This window comes from Dasypus novemcinctus, chromosome 23, assembly GCF_030445035.2.
Source record: "Dasypus novemcinctus isolate mDasNov1 chromosome 23, mDasNov1.1.hap2, whole genome shotgun sequence".
Lineage (NCBI taxonomy): Eukaryota > Metazoa > Chordata > Mammalia > Cingulata > Dasypodidae > Dasypus > Dasypus novemcinctus.
Genome location: NC_080695.1, coordinates 19,410,292 through 19,432,246, shown reverse-complemented (window position 1 = coordinate 19,432,246; position 21,955 = coordinate 19,410,292). Strand labels below are relative to the sequence as shown.

Genomic DNA, 21,955 nt, shown 5'->3' with positions numbered 1-21,955 from the left:
GCGGCTCTCCTCACGGGCGCACTCCTTGCGTGTGGGGCTCCCCCACGCGGGGGACACCCCTGCGTGGCACGGCACTCCTTGCGCGCATCAGCACTGCGCATGGCCAGCTCCACACGGGTCAAGGAGGCCCGGGGTTTGAACCGCGGACCTCCCATATGGTAGACGGACGCCCTAACCACTGGGCCAAAGTCCGTTTCCCTTTTTTCTTTTTTTTTAAGGAAAGGCTGAAATAAATCTGGTTTCATTAGCACTGCAGACAAATTCTGCAATCTCTGCTGTCAAATGTGGTTGCAATGACCTAGATTTTTTTAAATGGAATTTTTCCTTGAAAGCACGGCTATAAAGAACACATGTTTATCAGACGTTTCTGTTCCTAGAGTCATTAGCACCTAGTCAACCTGGAACTTAACTTTTAATAAAAAATCTAACATAAATATTACAAAAATTATACATACTTGAATTCTTTCTGACTAAAGATACATGTCTTCAGACTAGAGACACATGTATTAATAAGTTAAATCCTTCTTCACCCTTTCACCGTCCCCTGTCCAAACTATCCATCCCCGCTAAATCTCCCCGCACACCTCAAACACCCTCCCCATTTTAGAGGCAACACCTCTTAGCAGTTTGGTGAAAATTCTTTCAGCTTGTTTGCAAAAAACACATGAGTAGCCTTTTTTTAAAAAAAAGATTTATTTTCTTTATCCCCTTCCCCCTTGCCACCTGCGCCTTCCCCCTTGCCGTCCGCTCTCTGTGTCCATTCACTGCCCCTTCTGTGTCTGCTTGTCTTCTCTTCTCTTTCGGAGGCACCAGGAACTGGTCCTGGAACCTGCAACGTGGGAGAAAGGCACTCAATCTCTTGAGCCACCTCAGCTCCCTGGTCTGCTGCATCTCTCACTGTCTCTCCTCTGCATCTTCTTTTGTTGCGTCATCTTGCTGCACCAGCTTTCCACAGCACGGGCCAGCTTGCCTACACTAAAAGGCCCCCGGGAATCGAACGTGGGGCCTCCCATATGGTAGACAGGAGTCCAGTCGCTTGAGCCCTGTAGCTTTTTGCTTTTCTTTTTGAATGCCTAAGTCGGCCTCCATGTGTCAACTTTCCTTCTCTCTTCTTCCGTCAGATTACCTTTTTGTCCCATGTTCTAAACAATTTCCTCAACTTAGTCTTCCTTTTTGCTAATATGGCCATTAGCCAGTTCGTGTTCTGTTCCACAGTTCTTCTACCAGATTTTCCTTGTTGGCAGTCACCTTTTTTCATCTCCAGTCTCACTATCCTTGTACCCCCAGAGCTGCTAATGGTTTCAGAGGCGCCCTCAGAACTTGTAGATTAACACTACACGGTAAATCCCAAGATTTCGGCTTTTTGCTGTTAATATCAACGGTTCAATTGTACACATGCTTTTGTGTCAGTTATTGCTGTATAAAAAAGTACCCCCAAATTGAGTGGCTTAGAACAAAGATTTGTTCTTCCTCACAATTTTGTGGGTTGCCTAGATAGTCCTTTTGTTCTGAGCTGGCTCGCCTGGGGCTGGCTGTTCTGGGATGGCCGGACCTCTCTCTCCTTGTAGTCTCCCATCCTCCAGGAGCCTCGCCCAGCTTGTTCAGAGGGGACGAGGTTCCAGCAGCAGCAAGCACTGATGCACAAGCCTCCGCTTGCCTCCCATTAAGCTACCATCCCATGGGCCAATGCAGGTCATAGAGCAAGGCCTCGATTCAAAGGATGGAGAAATAGACCCCACCTCCAGAAAAGAGGAGTGGGAAAGTGACTTTGCAAAGGGGATGGGAGAAATTTGTGGCTAATTTTTGCCATCTTTATCCTTCCCTCCTTCCTTCTATATTGATGAGTCAAATTTGTTCCTAATGAGTGAGCTACAAGTTCTTTTGCCAACTGTAATATTATTGCGTTCATCAAAACAGAACCTGGAGTTTATATTGGCTGGTTGTATTTCTCTGTTGGTGAAGTTGACCTAATGTATACTTTTTACATTTCCATTTCATTCAAAGACCTATCACTGAAAGCAGTAGCTGTATCAGTCAAGAAAGAATCAGAGGATCCTAATTACTATCAGTATGATATGCAAGGTAATGCTGTTTGCTAATCATATTCTTCTCCAGAGTTATTCTTGATAAAATATTTTCTTTCCCACCCATCTGAAAAATAGGTAAATAGTAATAAAGATTTCATGTTTTCCTAGGATCTAGCCTACTGCCCTGTATATAATCTTAGTTATAAAATCAAATTGTATTTAGTCTAAATCCATATGCTTGTAGCCATATGTAAATGTAACACTATTTCAGGGTGTATTTTGCTTGAGCTTGCCTATTAAATATTCTTATTTTGGGTGTTCTGAAATATTTCCCCCATGTATTCTCTCCAGGCGAGTGCCTGCTCAGCCTGTCCCGTGTTACTGGGGCAGTAGTAAAAATTTAAAGAGATAGAGGTGAGAGTTAAGAAATTCAAATTCCTGTCCTTCATAATAGCCACTTCCACGACATCATTCAAGTTCAATGGGGAGCTGAAGGAATTATTAATAACCAAATATACACTTTCAGACGTGACACAGGGAGGGGATCTGTGGGGCTGTGTGGTGTGACGCTCTGCCCAAAGACCCAGAACCCTTTTGGCCCCAGCACATCAGGGACGTGACTGCGCACAGCATTCACATCCTTTCGCCATCTCTGGGTTCCTCCGTGAATGTGGGCAGAGTGCAGGGAAATTCGCCATTTAAGTGCTTGAACATTTTTATCAAAGTTGAGGTATTTCCTGCATAATCTTCACTTGGAAAATCCCCGACATCGTTTTGTACCTCCATAAGTTTTCCTAAGAAACCCTTTTCATGAGCCCTAACCACAGAGACCAGGGAATGTGCCTGTTGCCACCACTCTGCCCTGGGCCAGGCCCCCCAGCCCCTTGGCCCAGCCGGCCCGCGCGGTCAGAGGGCCACCTGCACCCAAACACCCCGCCAAACAGCGTCATCTTCTGGAAACCAGGATGGCTCGTGTCTGTCCCCTGCTCACTGTGGCCGTCACCAGTAGGATCCAGTGTACCCCAGCATTCCTGCCCCTCCAGGTCCATCTATTCCCCCTCCCCCTCCACTCCATTGTTCTGACTCTCTGGTCAGGCTACGATTCCTTAAACAAGCCCCGACCCTCCTACCACGGGCCTTTTATATAAGTTGATGCCCCCATGTGAATCTCTTGGATTTCTAATGCAGTTCCAGCCCCTTTCTGGGCACTTTCAGAGTCCCAGCTCCCACAGGGAGCCGTCTCCACTCCCCAGGTGTACCTCGGTTCTGCTCAGTTAGCACAGCCTGCTGTGTGCTGTGTCTGCTTGTGCCAAGAGTCCCGGGAAGGTGAGCTCCTCCGTGCCTTGCTCAGGGCCCTGGAGGACCAAGTCCAGTGCTTTGCCCCCACTGGCACGCGCGTGTGCTGGTGGAGTTGATTTGTCCCTAACCAAGAGGAGGTGCAGCCTGTTTGTAAATCAATGTTGTTTTGAAAAAGTCCTTGTAATTAAATTACATCTTGACTGCCTAGAAAGTACATTTCTGACCTGAAAGGACTTTGATCAGGGAGTGGATACCTGTAGGTGGTCCTCCCAGAGGCAGCAGTGACACAAATAAATGATTAGATGGGCATATCTGCAATCATTATGTGTTTATTTTTCAGAAAGAATTATATTACTTTAAAGGAAAACATTTAGGCTCAGTGTAAATCCTTTCTAATTTATCATCTTCCTGCTGATCAACTTGGAAACAACAGACAATTCAAGCTGCAGTCTCTGTAGAACGCCTTCATTGAACCTCTTCCATTGTGATGCCTAAAGGAGTAAAAAGTGTTTCACAGCCCTGGATGTTTTCGTTAACCATTTAGGCTAAATACTCCTGTGAAGGAGTGTTGTGTATATATTCTTTAAGCAAGAGAGAAAACTAAAAATCACGAAAGCAGCAGCTGCGACGTGCTCAGCTCAGCGCCTGGCCCGTGGGGAGCGGCCGGGCATGTCAACTGTGGCTCCCGGGATTCAGAAGCTTGTGCGAGGTTTACGTGGACATCCAGGCCCTTCCTCCCCTCACCTCGTGCTCTGTCTGCAGCTCAGCCTTCTCAGAGCACGCCACACACACACACACACACACACACACACACGCATACACGGGGGTTGGAAGCTTACATTCTAGTTCCCATTCCCTTTCTGCAGCTTTGTCATAGTGAGCAAATCCCCTGTCACTTTGGGATCCCATCTGAAAATTATGGTGTTGGACTAGATGATCTCACAGATCTTCCCAGCTGGAACATTCCATGACTCAAATTAACCGGGCCCTGGCGGTGCTCATGACAGCCCCAAAAGGCCTTTTGCACATGGGGGATCCCCATCTCCAGGCCCCCTGGGGAGGCAGAATGCACAGTGCAAGATTTGCCGAGACGTGCTGCACCCAGACTCCCCTGACACTGGATGCAAGAAGGTCACCGCCATTCAGTTTTCCTGAAGATCGACAAGGCATGATTCGGGGAAGAACTTTCCAGGCAGACAGAAAAAATGGACACAAAGGCCCCGAATTTCAGGAATTAAGGATGTCCTTCTCACAACACTCACTCTTCTGCCTCCCTCTGCCACATTTAAATGACCCTTGTGATTAGATGGAGCTGACTCAGATAATGCAGGATAAGCTCCTTTTCTGAAGGTTGGCTGATTGGCAAACTTAAATCCATCCGCAGCCGTAATTCCCCTTTACCGTGTAAAGTAACAGCATAGTCAGGGTTGAGGGCACCACTGAGGGCCGTTATTCTGCCCTCTAAAAAGTCTATGACTGGGAAACGGACTTTGGCCCAGTGGTTAGGGCGTCCGTCTACCACATGGGAGGCCCGCGGTTCAAGCCCCAGGCCTCCTTGACCCGTGTGGAGCTGGCCCATGCGCAGTGCTGATGCACGCAAGTAGTGCCCTGCCACGCAGGGGTGTCCCCCGCGTAGGGGAACCCCACGCGCAAGGAGTGCACCCATAAGGAGAGCCGCCCAGCGCCAAGGAGGGAGCAGCCTGCCCAGGAATGGCGCTGCCCAGGAATGGCGCCGCCCACACTTCTCGTGCCGCTGACGACAACAGAAGCGGACAAAGAAACAAGACGCAGCAAAAAGACACAGAAAACAGACAACCGGGGGAGGGAAGGGGAATTAAATAAATAAAAATAAATCTTAAAAAAAAAAAAAAAAAGTCTATGACCAATTGTGTGCCCACAAATTGATTAACCTAGATGAAATGGACAGATTGCTAGAATGGCCCAAATTATTCATGCTGGCTCAAAAAGAAATAGCAAATTTGAATAGACATATAACTAGTAAAGAGTTGTAATCAAAAAACATCCTATAGGGAGTAGATGAGGCTCATAGCAGTTGAGCTCCTGCTTCCCACATGGGAGGTCCCAGGTTCAGTTTTCAGTGCTTCCTAGAAAAAAAACAAAAACAACAATGAAAAACTAATGATAAAAAATTTAAAAAGAAAATTTTAAAAAATGACAAGTAAAGAGAGAAAAGAAAACCTAACAAGAAAACCAGCTCAGGGAAGCTGATGTGGCTCAGTGGTTGAGCGCCACCTTCCCACATATGAGATCCAGGGTTCACTCCTCAGCCCCCAGTACCTAAAAAAAAAAAAATCCTGCAAAAAAAATGCAAGACCAAGTGACTTCACTGGCAAATTCTACCAAGATTTTAAGAACTGGCATCAGTTTTTCACAAAGTCTTCCCAAAAAATAGAAAAGAAGGGAACACTTCCCAACTCATTTTATAAGGCCAGTATTACCCTGCTACCAGTACCAGACAAGGATATCACAAGTAAAGAAAACCACAGACCAATACCAGATATGAATATAAACACAAAAATCCTGAACAAACACTGGAAAACCAAATCCAGCAACATATGAAAAGGATTATACACCAGGACCAAGTGCAATTTTTCCCAAGAATGCAAAGTTGGTTCAACTCAGGAAAAATCAATTAATCTAATACACCGTATTAATAGAATAAAAGATCAAAGACTTAAATGTAAGAGCCAAAACTATGAAACTCTTAAAGAAAACATAGGCATACATCTTTGCAACCTTGGACTAGGCAGTGATTTCCTAAAGGTGACACTAAAGCATAAGCAACCAAAGGGAAAAAAATTGGACTTCAACAAAATTGAAAGTTTGTGTGCTTCAAAGAACAAGAAAGTGAAGAACAACTAAGAGAATGGGAGGAGATACTTTCACGTCATATATCTGAAAAGAATCCAGTGTCCAGAATATTTCAACATCTCAACACTCAACAATTAAAAGACAAACAACCCAATTTTAACAACAGATAAAGGACTTAAATAGACTTTGAAAGGACTTCTTTTCTCCAAAAAGATATGCAAATATCCAATAAACACATAAAAAGATACTCAACATCAATAGTCATTAGGGAAATGCAAATAAAACTACAAAGAAATACCACCTCACACCCGCTAGGATGATCATAATAATAAAGGCAGTTACAAGTGTTGAAGAAAATGTGGGAAAACTGGAACCTTCATATATTCCTGGTGGAAATGTAAAATGGTGCACCACTTTTGAAAATATTAGGCAATTCCTCAAAAAGTTAAACAGAGTTGCTGTATTCCACTTATAGATACAAACCCAAGAGAATCGACAACTTCCACACAAAATCTTGTACATTTTTCACACTTGCCAAAAGGTGAAAAATACCCAAATGTCCATCAGTGGTGAATGAAGAATCAAAATGAAATATATCCCTATAATGGAATATGCCCCAGCCACAAAAAGGAATGAAGTGCTGATGCATGCTACAGTATGAATGAACCTGGAAAGCCAGACAGAAGATCAAATGTTTGATTCTGTTTATATGAAATGTGTAGAATAGGCAGATCCATAGACAGAAGGTAGATGAGTGACTCCCTGCTAGCAGGTACAGGGTTTCTTTTTAGAGGGGTGATGAAAATGTGAAAATACTCAACGTCAGCGAGATCTCAGCCTGGCTACTCCCCAAAGACAGTCAGAGCCAAGCGTTGATCACCCCCAACTTCAGCTAAAGCCAAGTGGGGAGTCACCACGTTCTCCCAGGACCACAGAGAAGCAGACGGGCCTGGGGTCCCACAGGAGCCGCAGCCAAGCCCAGAGGCCTGGTGGCCACCACAGGAGCTGACACCTCCATCACCAGACTCCTCACTTGGTCAATACGATCCCAGCAAGCTACTCCCTTCGGGGAGACCATGAAAAAGGAGCAAAGAGTTTCTTCAGCCCAGACCCTGCATCCAAAAAGGTAAAGGAGGAAGGGGAAGAGGACCCAATGATCTGGAGTAGGGGAAGCTCAAGTCAGGGTGGGTGTGGAATGATCACTCCAAGAACAGGTTCAGGACTGAGGAGCAGATGTGGCTCAACGGATAGAGCATTGCCTACCACATGGGAGGTCCAGGGTTCAAGCCCAGGGCCTCCTGACCTGTGTGGTGAGCTGGCCCACACGCAGTGCTCATGTGCGCAAGGAGTGCCGTGCCACGCTAGGGTGTCCCCCATGTAAGGGAGCCCCACACGCAAGGAGTGCGCCCCGCAAGGAGAGCCGCCCCGCGCATAAAAAGCACCGCACACACGGAGAGCTGATGCAGCAAGATGATGCAACAAAAAAAGACACAGATTCTGGGTGCCGCTGACAAGAATACAAGCAGACACAGAAGAACACACAGAATGGACACAAGAGAGCAGACAACTGGGGGGAGGGGGATGGGGAGAGAAATGAAGAAAAAATAAAAAGAGGTTCAGGACAAGCCCCTGCACACAGCCTGGGCGCGGAAGATGGAGAGCGGCAGGAGAGGACGCTGGCCGAGGACTTTGCCCTGTCCTGGAGGAGGAGAGGCGCCTGCGGGAGCAGCAGCATGGCGGCCCCCGGAGCCTGCAGCGCCCCCTGGAGGGTGAGAGTTGCACTCCTCTGAGAAGCCGCAGCCCCAGAGGCCAGCAGCCAAGATCCTGAGCTCCGGGCAGCCCCAGGACGCTCTGGCACCAGCCACCTCGTTAGACCCAGCACCCCTCGCGCCGCTGGTCAGACGCCTGTCTGGGCCCAGCACTCCAACTCCTGGAACAGGAACTCCACCCAGGACGGGGCTTCCAAGCCTTTGGGGGGTCTTGAGCGAGTGTCTCCAGGACAGAGGCCAGGAGGGAGGCTGGGATCTGGCTCCCCTCTGTTCCTGCTCCTCCTCCTGCAAGTGCTTTCAAGTCAGTAAATTCTCCTGCTCCTTAGGGAGCTGGTGACTGGAGGGTTACTTCCCCAAAGGTATGTGTCCCATCTCCGGGTCTGGGTCCAACCCTGGCCTGAGGCTGGCAGTCAAGACCCTAGTGTGGCCGGACTTTTTCCAGGTTCTTGGCTAAGCTACGAGGAATGAATTTCAAGAGCAAGCCAGTTAGTTAGGCCAGTAATTTATTAAGGAATGGTGAGAAGAGAAATGGGAGAGAGTAACAGACCATGGGTCCCAGGTAGAGAAGAAGGGGCTGAGGAGTGATGAAGAGGGCTGATTTACAGACGACAAGCCCCCTACAGATGATCAACGCACTGCCCAGGTTTACTTGAGGGTTCGCCATGGTGGGGGTGGGAGGGAGGCAAGAGCAGGGCTAGAAGGCAAGAGGGGAAACCGCGAGAGCAGGCCTGGTTGGGTTTCCCACTTGCTTTTTAAACCATTAATTATTCTGCCCCTTGGCTGATGACGGGGAGAGTTCCAGCTGTTTGCTGTTGTGATTGATTTCCCCGCCCATCGGTCCCCCAGGAGGGCCCAATGATAAGGCCCCTGGAGAATATCCGGGACTTCTGGCTTCTGGATGGAATCTTATTCCGAATGGGGACACCTCTCAGGGGTCTTTCAGCAGCCATTTTGGGGGCTCCAAAGGACACACGGACTTCTTGCTAGGTTCCAGATCCGTCTATTGATTCCCTATCTAGCCTGCTTCACTAGTTCCCCACTCCTTCCAAAAGGCAGCTTTTGGTCACCCCTGCACCCCACTGACTCTGTCACCCAGTGAGCTGAATCCACTCCCCACTCCACTTTCACCACTGAAAGTGTACAATGGGGCGACTGCAGGGCGCAGGGGTCTAACACACTCTTTCACATACCAGAGTCTATAGAGGCCCCAGAGATCTCACTAACTCATGCCCGAACCCAGTCAACTACAAAAGTATTTATTAAATGCCTACTGTGTGCAGACACAGTTGTAGGTACCAGGGAATGCAGGTAACAGACAAAAGTCCCTGCCCTCAAGGAGCTGTCATTCTGATGAACAGATTAAATAAACAAGAAAAATATATATATTTATCTTTTAATGTTATGGAAATAGTGGTGGTGGTTGCACAGCCTTTTGAATATACTAAAAGCCACTGAATTATACACTTTCAAAGGGTGAATTTTATGTTAGGTGAATTATAGCACAATAAATAAACAAAAAAAGGAATAAGCAGATTCCATGTAAGTTTATCCTGTATCTATGATCTGTATAAAATAAAATCTGTAGCTATTTAGTGTTAACTTTTGGGAAACAGACTTGGCCTGGTGGTTAGGGCGTCCGTCTACCACATGGGAGGTCCGCGGTTCAAACCCCGGGCCTCCTTGACCCGTGTGGAGCTGGCCCACATGCAGTGCTGATGCGCACAAGCAGTGCCCTGCCATGCAGGGGTGTCCCCCACGTAGGGGAGCCCCACGCGCAAGGAGTGCGCCCCATAAGGAGAGCCGCCCAGTGCGAAAGAAAGTGCAGCCTGCCCAGGAATGGCACCGCCCACACTTCCCGTGCCGCTGACGACAGCAGAAGCAGACAAAGAAACAAGATGCAGCAAATAGACACAGGAAAAAAAAAAAAGTTAACTTTTGACTTGAAAAACTGATTACCAGGTAGATCTTTTTCAGCATAACTGATACCTTTTCAATTCCTATGCTTTTTTGCTCTCATCACTGTAATCTAAGAATAAAATGCTTGTTTTTCTACTGCTGTCATATGGACATTGTTAATAATTGTATAAAATAGCCACTGATAAAAATCAAGATGTATTTGGATTCAATCTTTTACCCAGCAAATTAAATAAGTGCTAATTATCCCTTTTTTTCTTCATTTAAAGAATCTTGGAAAATAAAGGTCTTAAAAAGAAATCATGTAATGCCACCATTTTGCAGTCCCTCATTAAACAGTGCATCTTGGCAGTATCATCATGGCTTAAAACCATTCAGTAGGGAGCGGATGTGGCTTACGCAGTTGAGCACCCACTTCCCACATGGGAGGTCCTGGTTTCAGTTCCCAGAGCCTCCTAGAGAAGACAAACAAACATTGAGCACATTGAGCAGACAATGACCAAAAACAATGAGCAGACATCAAGGAAAAACAATGAACAGACAACAAGCAAGAGACAAAACAAGCAAAGAGCAGATGTGATTCAAGCAGTTGAGCACCTGCCTCCCACATGGGAGGTCCCAGGTTCCGTTCCTGGTGCCTCTTATTTTTTTTTAAGATTTATTTTATTTTTTCCTCTCCCCTTCCCCCCTGATGTCTGCTTGCCCATTCACTGTATGTTCTTCTGCATCCGCTTGCATTATCCTGTGGCACTGGGAAACTGCGTCTCTTTTTTGTAGCGTCCTCTTGCTATGTCAGCTCTCCATGTATGCGGAGCCACTCCTGAGCGGGCTGTGCTTTTTCACACAAGGCAGCTCTCCGCGGGGCGCACTCCTTGCACGTGGGGGACCCCCACGTGGGGGCGCCCCTGTGTGGCACGCAAGACATTCCTTGCGTGGCAGCTCTGTGCATGGGCCAGCTTACCACACGAGTCAGGAGGCCCTGGGGATTGAACCCTAGACCCTCCATATGGTAGACAGACACTCTATCAGTTGAGCCACATCCGCTATCCCCTGGTGCCTCTTAAGGAAAAAAACAGACAACAAGCAGAAAATGAGCAAAAAAACAACAACAAAAAAAGCAACATACAATGAGCAAACAAAGAAGAACAAAGAGCTTAAAACAACAAGCAAACAACAAGCAAAAACAGACAAGGGAGCCATCTCGGTGGGGGGTACGGTATAGGGACCATTCAATAAAAAGCTGACACTTCCTGAACTCAGTGGTCAATGTTAACATCACAAAGAGGTAACCAGGCGTTCCGTGCCTCCTGTGTACACCATCCCACCTTCAACTAGACTATTGCCCCAAATAATCAAACCCAGATCAGATCCAGCCTTTAGCTTTAACTATGATTTGCAGGAAGTAGGGGGATACAGGAACATACGGGGAAAAAATGACACCGCAAGGATTGCAGTCACTGAAATCCACAATGTGAGAAACTCTACAAGACAATTGAAGTAGTTCCTTCAACAAATAAATGGGACAGGGGAAAATAATGGAGGGAAAAAAAACTGTTTTACAGCAAAAGAGACTTGTGGGACATATCAACCAAATGCAGTGTAGTGTATGGGCTTTATTGGGATCCTGATTTGGGCAAACCAATGGCAATGGACCATTTATTGCCTACTGTGGAATGCCAGATAACAAATGGTAAACGTGGAGGAGTGCCAGAGGCAACAGATCATCAGATCGTCATTTTGCAGCCACTATAATAAAAAGTTGGCCCAAGCAAGAATCATCAGTGGATGCTAATTCAGAGAGAAATTGAAATGAGGAGCAGCATATTTGCATGGTCTCAAAGTTTCTCCCCACAGGCTGCTTGTTAGTTACAAGAAAGAGGAAAAACATGGTAATTAGACAGTGCAGAAGTCAGACAACCCCTTGACCAGGTGATCAAAATTAATATGCCTAGTGAAGGACAAATGGACATCACAGGCCTTCAGAGATGATTCCCAGAGAAGGACACAACTTCATCTGGGCAATAACCTGAATCTGATTGTGAGGAAACATTACGCAAGCCCAAAATGAGCGTTCTGTTGGGTGGCCAAAGGGAAGAAAGGGGTCTCTATTCTTAAAAAATCTCAATGTCATGAAAGACAAAGACAATGCAATCGTTCCTGATTAAAGGAGATGAAAGAGACTGACAAATATAATGCCTGCTCCTAACCTAACCTGGACCCTGAAACAAGAGGGACATGGGGATTATCTACATCTAGATAGAGATTAGATGAATAGGTAGGTAGGTAGGTAGGTAGATAGAATGAATGAATCAGTATGGGTGGATAGATAGATACAGATAACTGATAAAGTAATAGAATGATATAGGTGGGTGGGTAGATGAATGAATGGATAGATAGATAAGAGAAATGGAGGGAAGTGAATTTGGCTCAACTGATAGAGCGTCAGCCTACCACACGGGAGGTCCAGGGTTGAAACGCAGGGCTTCCTGACCCGTGTGGAGCTGGCCCATGCGCAGTGCTGATGCGCGCAAGGAGTGCCGTGCCACGCAGGGGTGTTCCCTGCGTAGGGGAGCCCCGCATGCAAGGAGTGCACCTGTAAGGAGAACTGCCCAGAGCGAAAGAAAGTGCAGCCTGCCCAGAAGTGGAGCCGCGCACACAGCTGACAAAGCGAGATGATGCAACGAGACAGATTCCAGGTGCTGCTGACAAGAATGTAAGTGGACAGAGAGGAACACACAGTGAATGGACACTGAGCAGACAATGGGGGGGGGGAATTAAAAAATCTTTAATAAAAGATATGGATAGACAGTTTTCCATATATCTCTACATATATAGAAATTATGCATACAAATGATAAAGGAAATGGGGTAAAATGTTAATATGTAATCCAGGTAAAGGGTATATGGATCTTGTTTGTACTGTTTTTATCTTTGCAACTTTTATGTAAGTTTAAAACTATTTCCAAATAAGTGTTTTTAAAGACAATTGGGAAAATTTGAATAATGACTAGATGTTAGACAATAAAGAATTATTATTAATGTGGGGAGGGGAATCATGATAATAAGATGATGTTAAAGAAAGTCCTTACCTCTAACTTCTACATATCAAAGTATTTACACATGGAATGCTGTGATATCTGGGATTTACTTTATTTTACTTTATTTTATTTTATTTTATTTTATTTTATTTTTTTTAAAGATTTATTTATTTATTTAATTTCCCCTCCTCCCCTGGTTGTCTGTTCTTGGTGTCTATTTGCTGCGTCTTGTTTCTTTGTCCGCTTCTGTTGTCGTCAACGGCATGGGAAGTGTGGGCGGCGCCATTCCTCGGCAGGCTGCACTTTCTTTCACGCTGGGCGGCTCCTCACGGGCGCACTCTTTGCGCGTGGGGCTCCCCTACGCGGGGGACACCCCTGCGTGGCACGGCACTCCTTGCGCGCATCAGCACTGCGCATGGCCAGCTCCACACGGGTCAAGGAGGCCCGGGGTTTGAACCGCGGGCCTCCGATATGGTAGACGGACGCCCTAACCACTGGGCCAAAGTCCGTTTCCCTTATTTTATTTTTTAAGATTTATTTTATTTTTTTCCTCTCCTCTTCTCCATTCCCCCCGCCCCCCCCCCCCCCCCCCCCCCCGTTGTCTGCTCTCTCTGTCCATTCGCTGTGTGTGCTTCTGGGTCCACTTGCATTATCAGTTGGTACTGGGAATCTCTCTCTTTTTGATGCATCATCTTGCTGTGTCAGCTCTGTGTGTGTGTGGTGCCTCTCCTGAGTGGGCTGCACTTTTTTCACACGGGGCAGCTCTCCTTGCAGGACGCACACATTGCGCATGGGGCGCCCCTACACAGGGCACCCCTGAGTGGCATGGCACTCCTTGCACACGGCAGCACTGTGCATGGGCCAGCTTACCAGCACGGGTCAGGAGGCCCTGGGGATCGAACCCTGGACCCACCAGATGGTAGACGGATGCTCTATCGGTTGAGCCACGTCTGCTTCCCTGGGATTTACTTTAAATAACCAGTGGGGGGCTGGGGTGGGCACAGATGAAACAGGATTATGTGCGTTGAGGGTGGCATTGGGGTGGACAGACATGTGTCCTTCATTATACGATCCCTCTGCTCCTGTAAATGTTTGAAAACTTCCCAAGTAGAGATAAAATAAAGAGAGAAAAAGAAAGGAATCAGAAGGATCATTGGTTTGAATTTTATTTCAAAGAGTAGAAGTAGTTCGTTTGTCCTCCTGTGTGGTCTGGAATTGTTTACATGGTTTGCTATGATTTCTTTTTTAAATTTTACAGTTCTTCCTTTGTTAAATGTATTTATTTTCCTTTCAGGAAGCCATCATTCTTCCATAAGCAACGAAGTAATAGAGATGGAATTGTCGCTGGAAGGTTAGAAAATGAGGCATTTTATTTCCTGTTTTGTTTGCGGTACCTTACAGAGAACACACTCTTCTAAAGACCCAGGTTTGAAAATAAAACAGGTCACTTCCTGGCCTGCCTTCTTAGAAAACTGGTTGAGTCCCAGTCCTCAGGTACACTATAAAGTGCGCAAGCCTTCTCTTCCTTTCTGATCTGTGATTCTGCTTAAAGCACCTGGATATAAACCTTTCACAGTGCAGTTTAATGCTGTACTTTGTTTTGTTTTCGTGATGTGGCATATCAAAATTCTTTTGAACAGAGTGAATGGTATTTTAGGAAATTTTTAAATTGAATTAGACGTAAAACTTGATCATCATGTATACATTTTTTTTTTTTAAGAATACTTTCAAGAGGAAGTATTCAAGAGCAATTATATTTATTTATTTTATTTTTGAGGTACCATGGCCAGAGATTGAACCTGGGACCTTGTTTGTGGGAAGCTGGCACTCATCCACCACCACATTGGCTCCCTGTCACGGATAAATCTTGAGCATCATATTTAAGGCCTGAACTTTTAAAGCAGTTTCTAAATGTCCAAGATAAAATTAATGAAAACGTTCTCTGCAAACCTAGAGCCATGAGGTAACTTTGTTAATTTACAGGCAAGATGATTCTGCTCTTTAGGAATTGTACCTGTCTCTTAGTGCCCAAATGACTGGATTTTATTTTGTTTTGTTTTTCCTAAGTCAAGATTGCCTTCCAGGGAGTGGATGTGGCTCAGGCAATTGAGGATCTGCCTCCCACACGAGAGGTTCCGGGTTCAGTTTCCGGTGCCTCCTAAAAACAAAACAAAAAATCCAAACCACAAGCTAATGAAAAAACCAACTCAGGGAAGCCAGTGTGGCTCAGTGGTTGAGCACCAGCCATGCCCAAGTACCTAAAAAGAAAGAAGAAGAATATCTTCCAAGGAGGTGATTGCTCTTATTTGTAGCAGGGTCTGGGGTTCTTTATTATGGAGGATGGCTCCAATGGTACCTCTGGCACAAGTTCTCTGACCCACAAGAACTTTGATAGATTTTGCCCAACGAGGAGAGTATACTGTGAGCACGATTTTAGAACTGTTTATTCGCTTATAAAATTAGTCATTTTGAACTGAATTGTTTTAAACCAAGAAGACAAGTTGACTCTGTCATTTACCTTCTGTTTATTTTTTGTTTCTTTTCTTTTTTCTCCAATTCAATCATTGACCTTCTTGGAGTTGGGGCGGAGGATAAACATTTCAAGTTCAATTGAAGTCTGTTCCTTTCACAGCATTTTACTTCCCTTTGTTAGAGCTTGTTAAGATACTGTTTGGGCAGTCTTTTAAATGGGTAGATAGACCATATTTAGAAGACGAAGATCTACTTAGCAGTCAGTTGCTGAACTGGTGTTCAGTAGAGATTCAGTTATTTCATTGGATACTGGCTTTTTTTTTTAAGATTTTTTTTTTTGCTCTCTGCTCTCTGTGTCCATTCACCATGTGTTCTTCTATGTCTGCTTATCTTCTCTTTAGGTGGCACGGGGAACCAATCCTGGGACCTTCCAGAGTGGGAGAGAGGCACTCAATCTCTTGCACCACCTCAGCTCCCAGGTCTGCTGCATCTCTTATTGCCTCTCCTCTGTGTCTTTTTGTTGCGTCATCTTGCTGCACCAGGCTCTCTGCGTGGGCCAGGTCTCCGCCCAGGCCAACTTGCCGCATGGGCCAGCTTGTGTTCACCAGGAGACCCCGGGAATCAAACCCTGAACTCCTATGTGGTAGGCAGGAGCCCAATCACTTGAGCCACATCCACTTCCCATGGATATTTTCTTTTGAAGTAATTTCTTTTTACAGAGATTTTTTATTATCACAATACAGCAAGAAGCCCATTTACGGTAGAGCTGAGTTAGTTTTGTTTTTTTTTAACTTTTTATTTTAGAAATAATCATAGATTCACAGCAACTTACAAAAATAGTGCTTTCACCCATTTTCCCCTATACAACTGTAGTTCATCATAGAAACTCCTAAAATAGTTGTCTTTTTGTTGACTTCTTTAATTGATATGTTTATGAAAACCTAGTCAGTTTGGATAAGTTCATATAGCACAAAGCCAGTAACGTAATTTATCTAACTACCTAATTTGGAGATTTTTTTTTTTCTTTTTTAAACTAGATTAGTTTTGAGTTGTAATCTATCTCCCTTTATTAACAATTGGTATAATCTTGGCAAACCTTTCTAAAGGGAGCGCTCTCTGGCCAGGGGGGAGTTTTATTTGTTTCTCTTCTAACCAGGATTTGTTTATAAGCGTATACAACTTAAAGTATATGTCTTAATTATTCTTCATGTCCACCAGAAGAATTGAGTGTGCTTCCATGGAATAGAGTGTGAGTCTCTCGGGAGCTGCTGCAGAATACAAGGGGAGCTGTAAAGCAAAGCCAATCTAGTAGTTCCTGACAACCACAGGAAAACACTGCAGCCACACGGACCCCCTTTCCCCAAAGGGAAGGATGTTCTGGGCCCTTCCCTGTGGGGGACTCTAGTATGCGATAATATCTGCAAGTTTCTTATCCCTGCCTATGCCTTTGTAAAATTAAAAATTATGTTTGAGTTTAGTAAGTATGAAATGTGTGCAAGATGCCAGTTAGCCTTCGGGAGAAGCTACATTTTAGGTCAAGGAACAGTAAAATGTTGGAACCTGAGGAGGAGAATGATGAACATTTTAGAACTTTTTTTTTTTCCCAAGATTCTACTCAGCTCATCCCTTCAAAATCAAGCAAGGATCCTGACGCTGAGGTGAAAATTGAAGGTTAGTTTGAGCCCAAAACCTTGTCACCCACACATTGCTAGGCGTGGTTTTCCTTCTTTCTGAAGGGATTATTGTGGGGAAAAGATTGAAATACATATGTGTGTATGTATGACTGGGGCAACCCATGTTCCCCTCAAGTACCTGGGTGCTTTGGGCTTTGTGGAGCACGTAATTCAGCTTAGCCCCGGTCCGCGGTTGCACCAAACTGCACCATACAAGTGAGGGAATAATGGAAGGGAGGGGCTGGGCTGCTGGGGAAACAAGGAAAGGCAAAAAAGGACTGAGTTCACTCAAAAACACATTCCATCTCCCACTATAGTGTGACACAGAGTTAAAAAAAAAGTAACAGATTGGGACTGGCATCAGGGAGAGCAATTGAAGTGCAAGTATCTAAAATAAATGACGTTGAACGTGGGATTCAGTCAAGATTTATTTTTTAAGATTGTATATTTTCTTTAAAATTTTTATAGACTAAATAGTAATCTGTTTTTTATTTGTTTGCAAAACATATTCAGTAATTAGCAACATATTCTAAAATAATCTTTACCATTAAAGGTATTTTGAAAACTTTTCTGGGAATCACACAGGACAACTTATCCTGATTTTGTGGGAATTTTTAACTCATTTAGTTAAAAGAATGTGCATATTTCTTTTCATTGGATCCATTTAGTAATCTGCTAAAGATATTTTTATCTCTGCTGCTGAAATATGAACTGATCCTTAGTGGCTTCCTCATTTGAGAAGTTCTTTTATTTTTATATTTAATAATATTATATGTCTCCAAATTAATGTCATTATGTTTATAATTCTATCCTAGCGTTTCATAAACTTTCACTCACCTGAGCAGATGTGATTTTGAGTTAGTAAAATCTGAATTACAAAATAGCATTAAGCAATCGTAATTGTATCATTTTTTTCCATCAGTGACGTCACTTAACAAGCAGGTGGCAGTATTTGGATGATAGTATATACACTGTCCAAATGCTTTTAAAATAACTTCGACATTCATCCCCGTGAAGTCGTATTTGCTTATTTTATTTTGTGTGTGTGTTATTTAGAGATGTTAATTCATATGAAATATCACTGTGTCTGAATTCACTGTGAGTCGGGAAATTGCGAGATTTAGTGAATGGACCTGTCCTGATTTGATTCCTCCATTGCAATTCTTTTATTTGAATTCCAAAAATGGTTTTATCAAGTTAATGGTTTTGGGGGAGAAATGTCTCATCATTATTCATAAAGGAGAAAAAGCAGGGTCAACTTAAGCCCCCCTTCCCTCCCCACCCCCACCCCCCGCCAGAGAATGATCGTGGTACTCACAGCAAGTTCAGTGAAAACCAAACAACGCTGGCCACAAGACAAAGGTATAAACAAAACAGAACAGGAGTGAGAATATCTATTGTAATTTGTAGTAGGATCTCAATTCTGGTTAAAAAAAAAAATAGCAGAAGAAAATACAGAAAAATGAAACTGCCAGCAGTTTTGGAATTATGTGTGACCTTAATTTCCTTCCTGCTACCTTTAATTCCCTGATTCTCCACAGTAAGAATATATGATTTAATACCAAGGAAAACAATTGGCGTATCGATTAGGTCTGTAATAATTTCTGTCGGACTTTCCCCCTGCCAGTGCCATTGGAAGCCGTGTGGTCAGCCGTCAGGGGAATTGAGTAGGAATAAATTTTGCTTCCACACCAGGGTTATGGCACCAGCCCACAGTCACAAAGATGTGTATTTTCAGATGAGTTTTTCCATTAGGGAGGATGGATTTGTGCTAATTCATCCATACTTGGAGATAGTGGGGCCTGGCTAGATTTGTAGGTAAACATCTTTTTTTTTTTTAAATGCGCTCTCCATTTTGGATTCAACCCAGTCATTTATTTTTTATTTTTATTTTTTTAAAGATTCATTTTTATTTATTTCTCCCCTTCCCCCCGCCTTGTCTGCTCTCTGTGTCCATTTGCTGTGTGTTCTTTTGTGGCATTCTTATCAGGTGGCATGGGGAATCTGTGTCTCTTTTTGTTGCGTCATCTTGCTGCGTCAGCTCTCCGTGTGTGTGGCGCCACTCCTGGGCGGGCTGCACTTTTTTCCTACAGGGCGGCTCTCCTTGCGGGGCGCACTCTTTACACGTGAGGGACCCCTACGCGGGAGACACCCCTGCGTGGCACGGCACTCCTTGCACGCGGCAGTGCTGTGCTTGGGCCAGCTCCTCACACGGGCCAGGAGGCCCTGGGTTTGAACCCTGGACCTCCCATATGGTAGGCAGGCACTCCCATCAGTTGAGCCACATCTACTTTCCCAAAACATCATATTTAGATGGCCCAGTTTCAAAGTCGCCTTAAGGTGTCAACCTGGCAGCTGGTACCCTTGATTTTCCACCACTATCCTGAGTCACATGGTAGCACTTGAGATTTTTTTTTCCCCCTAAAATTCCACAAAAAGGAAGCCCTTCAAGTACTTAACTTTTTAAAAAATTGAGGCAAAATTCACATAATATAAAATGGGCCATTTTAACGTGAACAGTTTGGTGGTACTTCATACGTTCACAATCTTATGTGACCACTGTCTAGTTCCAGAATGTTTTCCTACCCAAAAGGAATCTCCATAGCATTAGGCAGGCTCTCCCGGCCCTCCCTGCCCCCAGCCCGTGGCAGCCAGCAGTCTGCTTCCTGTCTCTGCACGTGCCTCCGCTGCCATCTCGCATCGCTGGAGTCCTAAAATAAGGGACCTTTTCTGTCTGGCTTCTTGCAGACACATAATGTTGTCAAGGTTCATCCATGTTGTAGCATACATCAGCAGCTCCTCCTTTTTTAGGGCGAATAATATTCCATTGTGCGCATACACCACAGTTTATTTATCAGTTCACCCATTGATGGACAGAAGAGTTATTTCCTTAAAATATTCTTAAGAATGTAAAAAGGAAAAAAATCCCTCATTAGAATCAAAGTCCAGCACTAATCTGAATACTGTTCGATGGAAAATATTCTTCACGGCATCCTCCATATTGTACTCTCGTCTTTCGGGGAATCACAGTTGGGTCAGTTGCACAGACTTAAGCATCCTTTTGTTCTAGATAGTAGGTTTCTTGTTGTTGTTGTTTTTAAAGATTTATTTTATTTATTTATCACCCCCCACCATTGTTTGCCCTCAGTATCTGCTCTTTGTCCATTTGTTGTGTGCTCTCTGTATCTGCTCGTCATCTCTTTAGGAGGCAGCAGGAACCGAACCTAGGACTTCCCATGTGGGAAAGAGGTGCTCAATCACTTGAGCCACCACAGCTCCCCAGTTTGTTGTGTCTCTCATTGTCTTTCCTCTTTCTGTCTTCTTGTTGAGTCAACTTGTTGCATCAGCTCGCTGTCTTGCTCACCTTCCCCAGGAGGCACCAAGAACCGAACCCGGGACCTCCCATGTGGTAGGCGGGAGCTCAATTGCTTGAGCCACATCCACTTCCCGATAGCAGTTTTCTAAAGAATTTGTTATAAGGTACTTGGTCATTCTAATAGGTGTGGATATTAAGCCCTTATCAGATATGTAATTTCCAAGTATTTTCTCCCATTGAGTTGGCTGCCTTTTCACTCTTTTGACAAAGTCCTTTGAAGCACAAAAGTGTATACTTTTGAGGAGGTCCTATTTATCTACATTTTCTTTTGTTGCATGTGCTTAGGGTATAAGGTCCTAGAAACCACCACCTACCATAAGATCTTTCTTTTTTGGGGGGGCAGAAGGGGGCCAGGGATTGAACTTGGGACCTTGTATGTGGGAAGCTGGCACTCAACCACTGACCAACATGTCTATCTTTATGCTAATACCATGCTATTTTGCCCACTGTAGCTTTGTACATGTTTTATGGTCAGGCAGTGCAAGTCTTGTCATATCATTTTTCTTTTTTAGAATGGTTTTAGCTATTCAGGTGCCCATTCCTTTCCAAAAAATTTGGTTAGTGCCTTTTCTATTTCTGTAAAGTAGGCTGTTGGAATGTTGATTGGTATCGCATTGAATCTATAAATAGTTTAAGTAGATTTGACATCTTCATGATAGTCTTCCAATTCATGAACATGGATTGTCTTTCCATTTCTTTTAGCAGTGTTTTGTAGTTTTCTGCATATAGGTCCTTCACATCTTTGGTTAAATTGATTCTTAGGTATTTGCGCCATTTTGTTGCTATTGTAAATGGAATTTTTTTTTTAATATCCTCCTCAGACTGTTCAGTTTTCGTGTACAGAAACATGACTGATTTTTGTGTGTTAATGTATCCTGCCACTTTGCTGAACTCGTTTATTAGCTCAAATAGCTTTGTCGGAGACATTTCAGAATTTTCTAAATATAGGATCATATCATCTGCAAATAGTGAGAGTTTCACTTCCTCTTTTCCTATTTGGATGCCTTTTATTGTTTTTCTTGTGTAATTCTCTAGCTAGAACTTCTTGTACAATGTTGAATAACAGTGGTGACAGTGGGCGTCCTTGTCTTATTCCCAATCTCAGAGGGAAAGCTTTCAGCCTTTTCCATTGAGTGCGACGTTGGCTGTGGGTTTTTTTATATATGCCTTTTATCATTTTGAGGAGTTTTCCTTCTATGCCTATCTTTCAAAGAGTTTTTATCAAGAAAGGATGCTGGATTTTGTCAAACGTCTTTTCTGCATCGATTGAGATGATCATGTGTTTTTTTTCCCCTTCAGTTTGTTAATGTGGTATAGCAGTTTGATATTATTGATGAATTCCAAAAAGAAATATTAGATTATGTTTGTAAACTGATCTTTTCCTCTGGGCATATTAGCTTATATTGGATTCAGAGGTTTACTTGATTACCATAGGTTTACTTGATTAAGTAATCAAGTTTACTTAATTACTTAATTAATTACTTAATCACGTAAACCTCTTGTGCCAGTAGGGCATTGAGTCCCCATCCCTTTGGTGGGTGGGGACTCACAGATAA

General features: G+C 44.2%; 1 protein-coding gene across 3 annotated transcripts in view; it reads left to right on the top strand.

Moving 5' to 3' along the window:
* LOC101421274 (general transcription factor II-I repeat domain-containing protein 2B) overlaps window positions 1-21,955 on the top strand; it is a 105,024-nt gene that overhangs the window by 66,159 nt on the left and 16,910 nt on the right. For all 3 annotated transcript variants that reach the window (XM_058285959.1, XM_058285960.2, XM_058285958.2), the window contains 4 exons: window positions 2,005-2,082; window positions 14,173-14,229; window positions 15,752-15,829; window positions 16,959-17,021. In XM_058285959.1, the coding sequence (XP_058141942.1) occupies window positions 2,005-2,082; window positions 14,173-14,229; window positions 15,752-15,829; window positions 16,959-17,021 (276 nt within the window). The remainder of the gene's footprint in view (window positions 1-2,004; window positions 2,083-14,172; window positions 14,230-15,751; window positions 15,830-16,958; window positions 17,022-21,955) is intronic.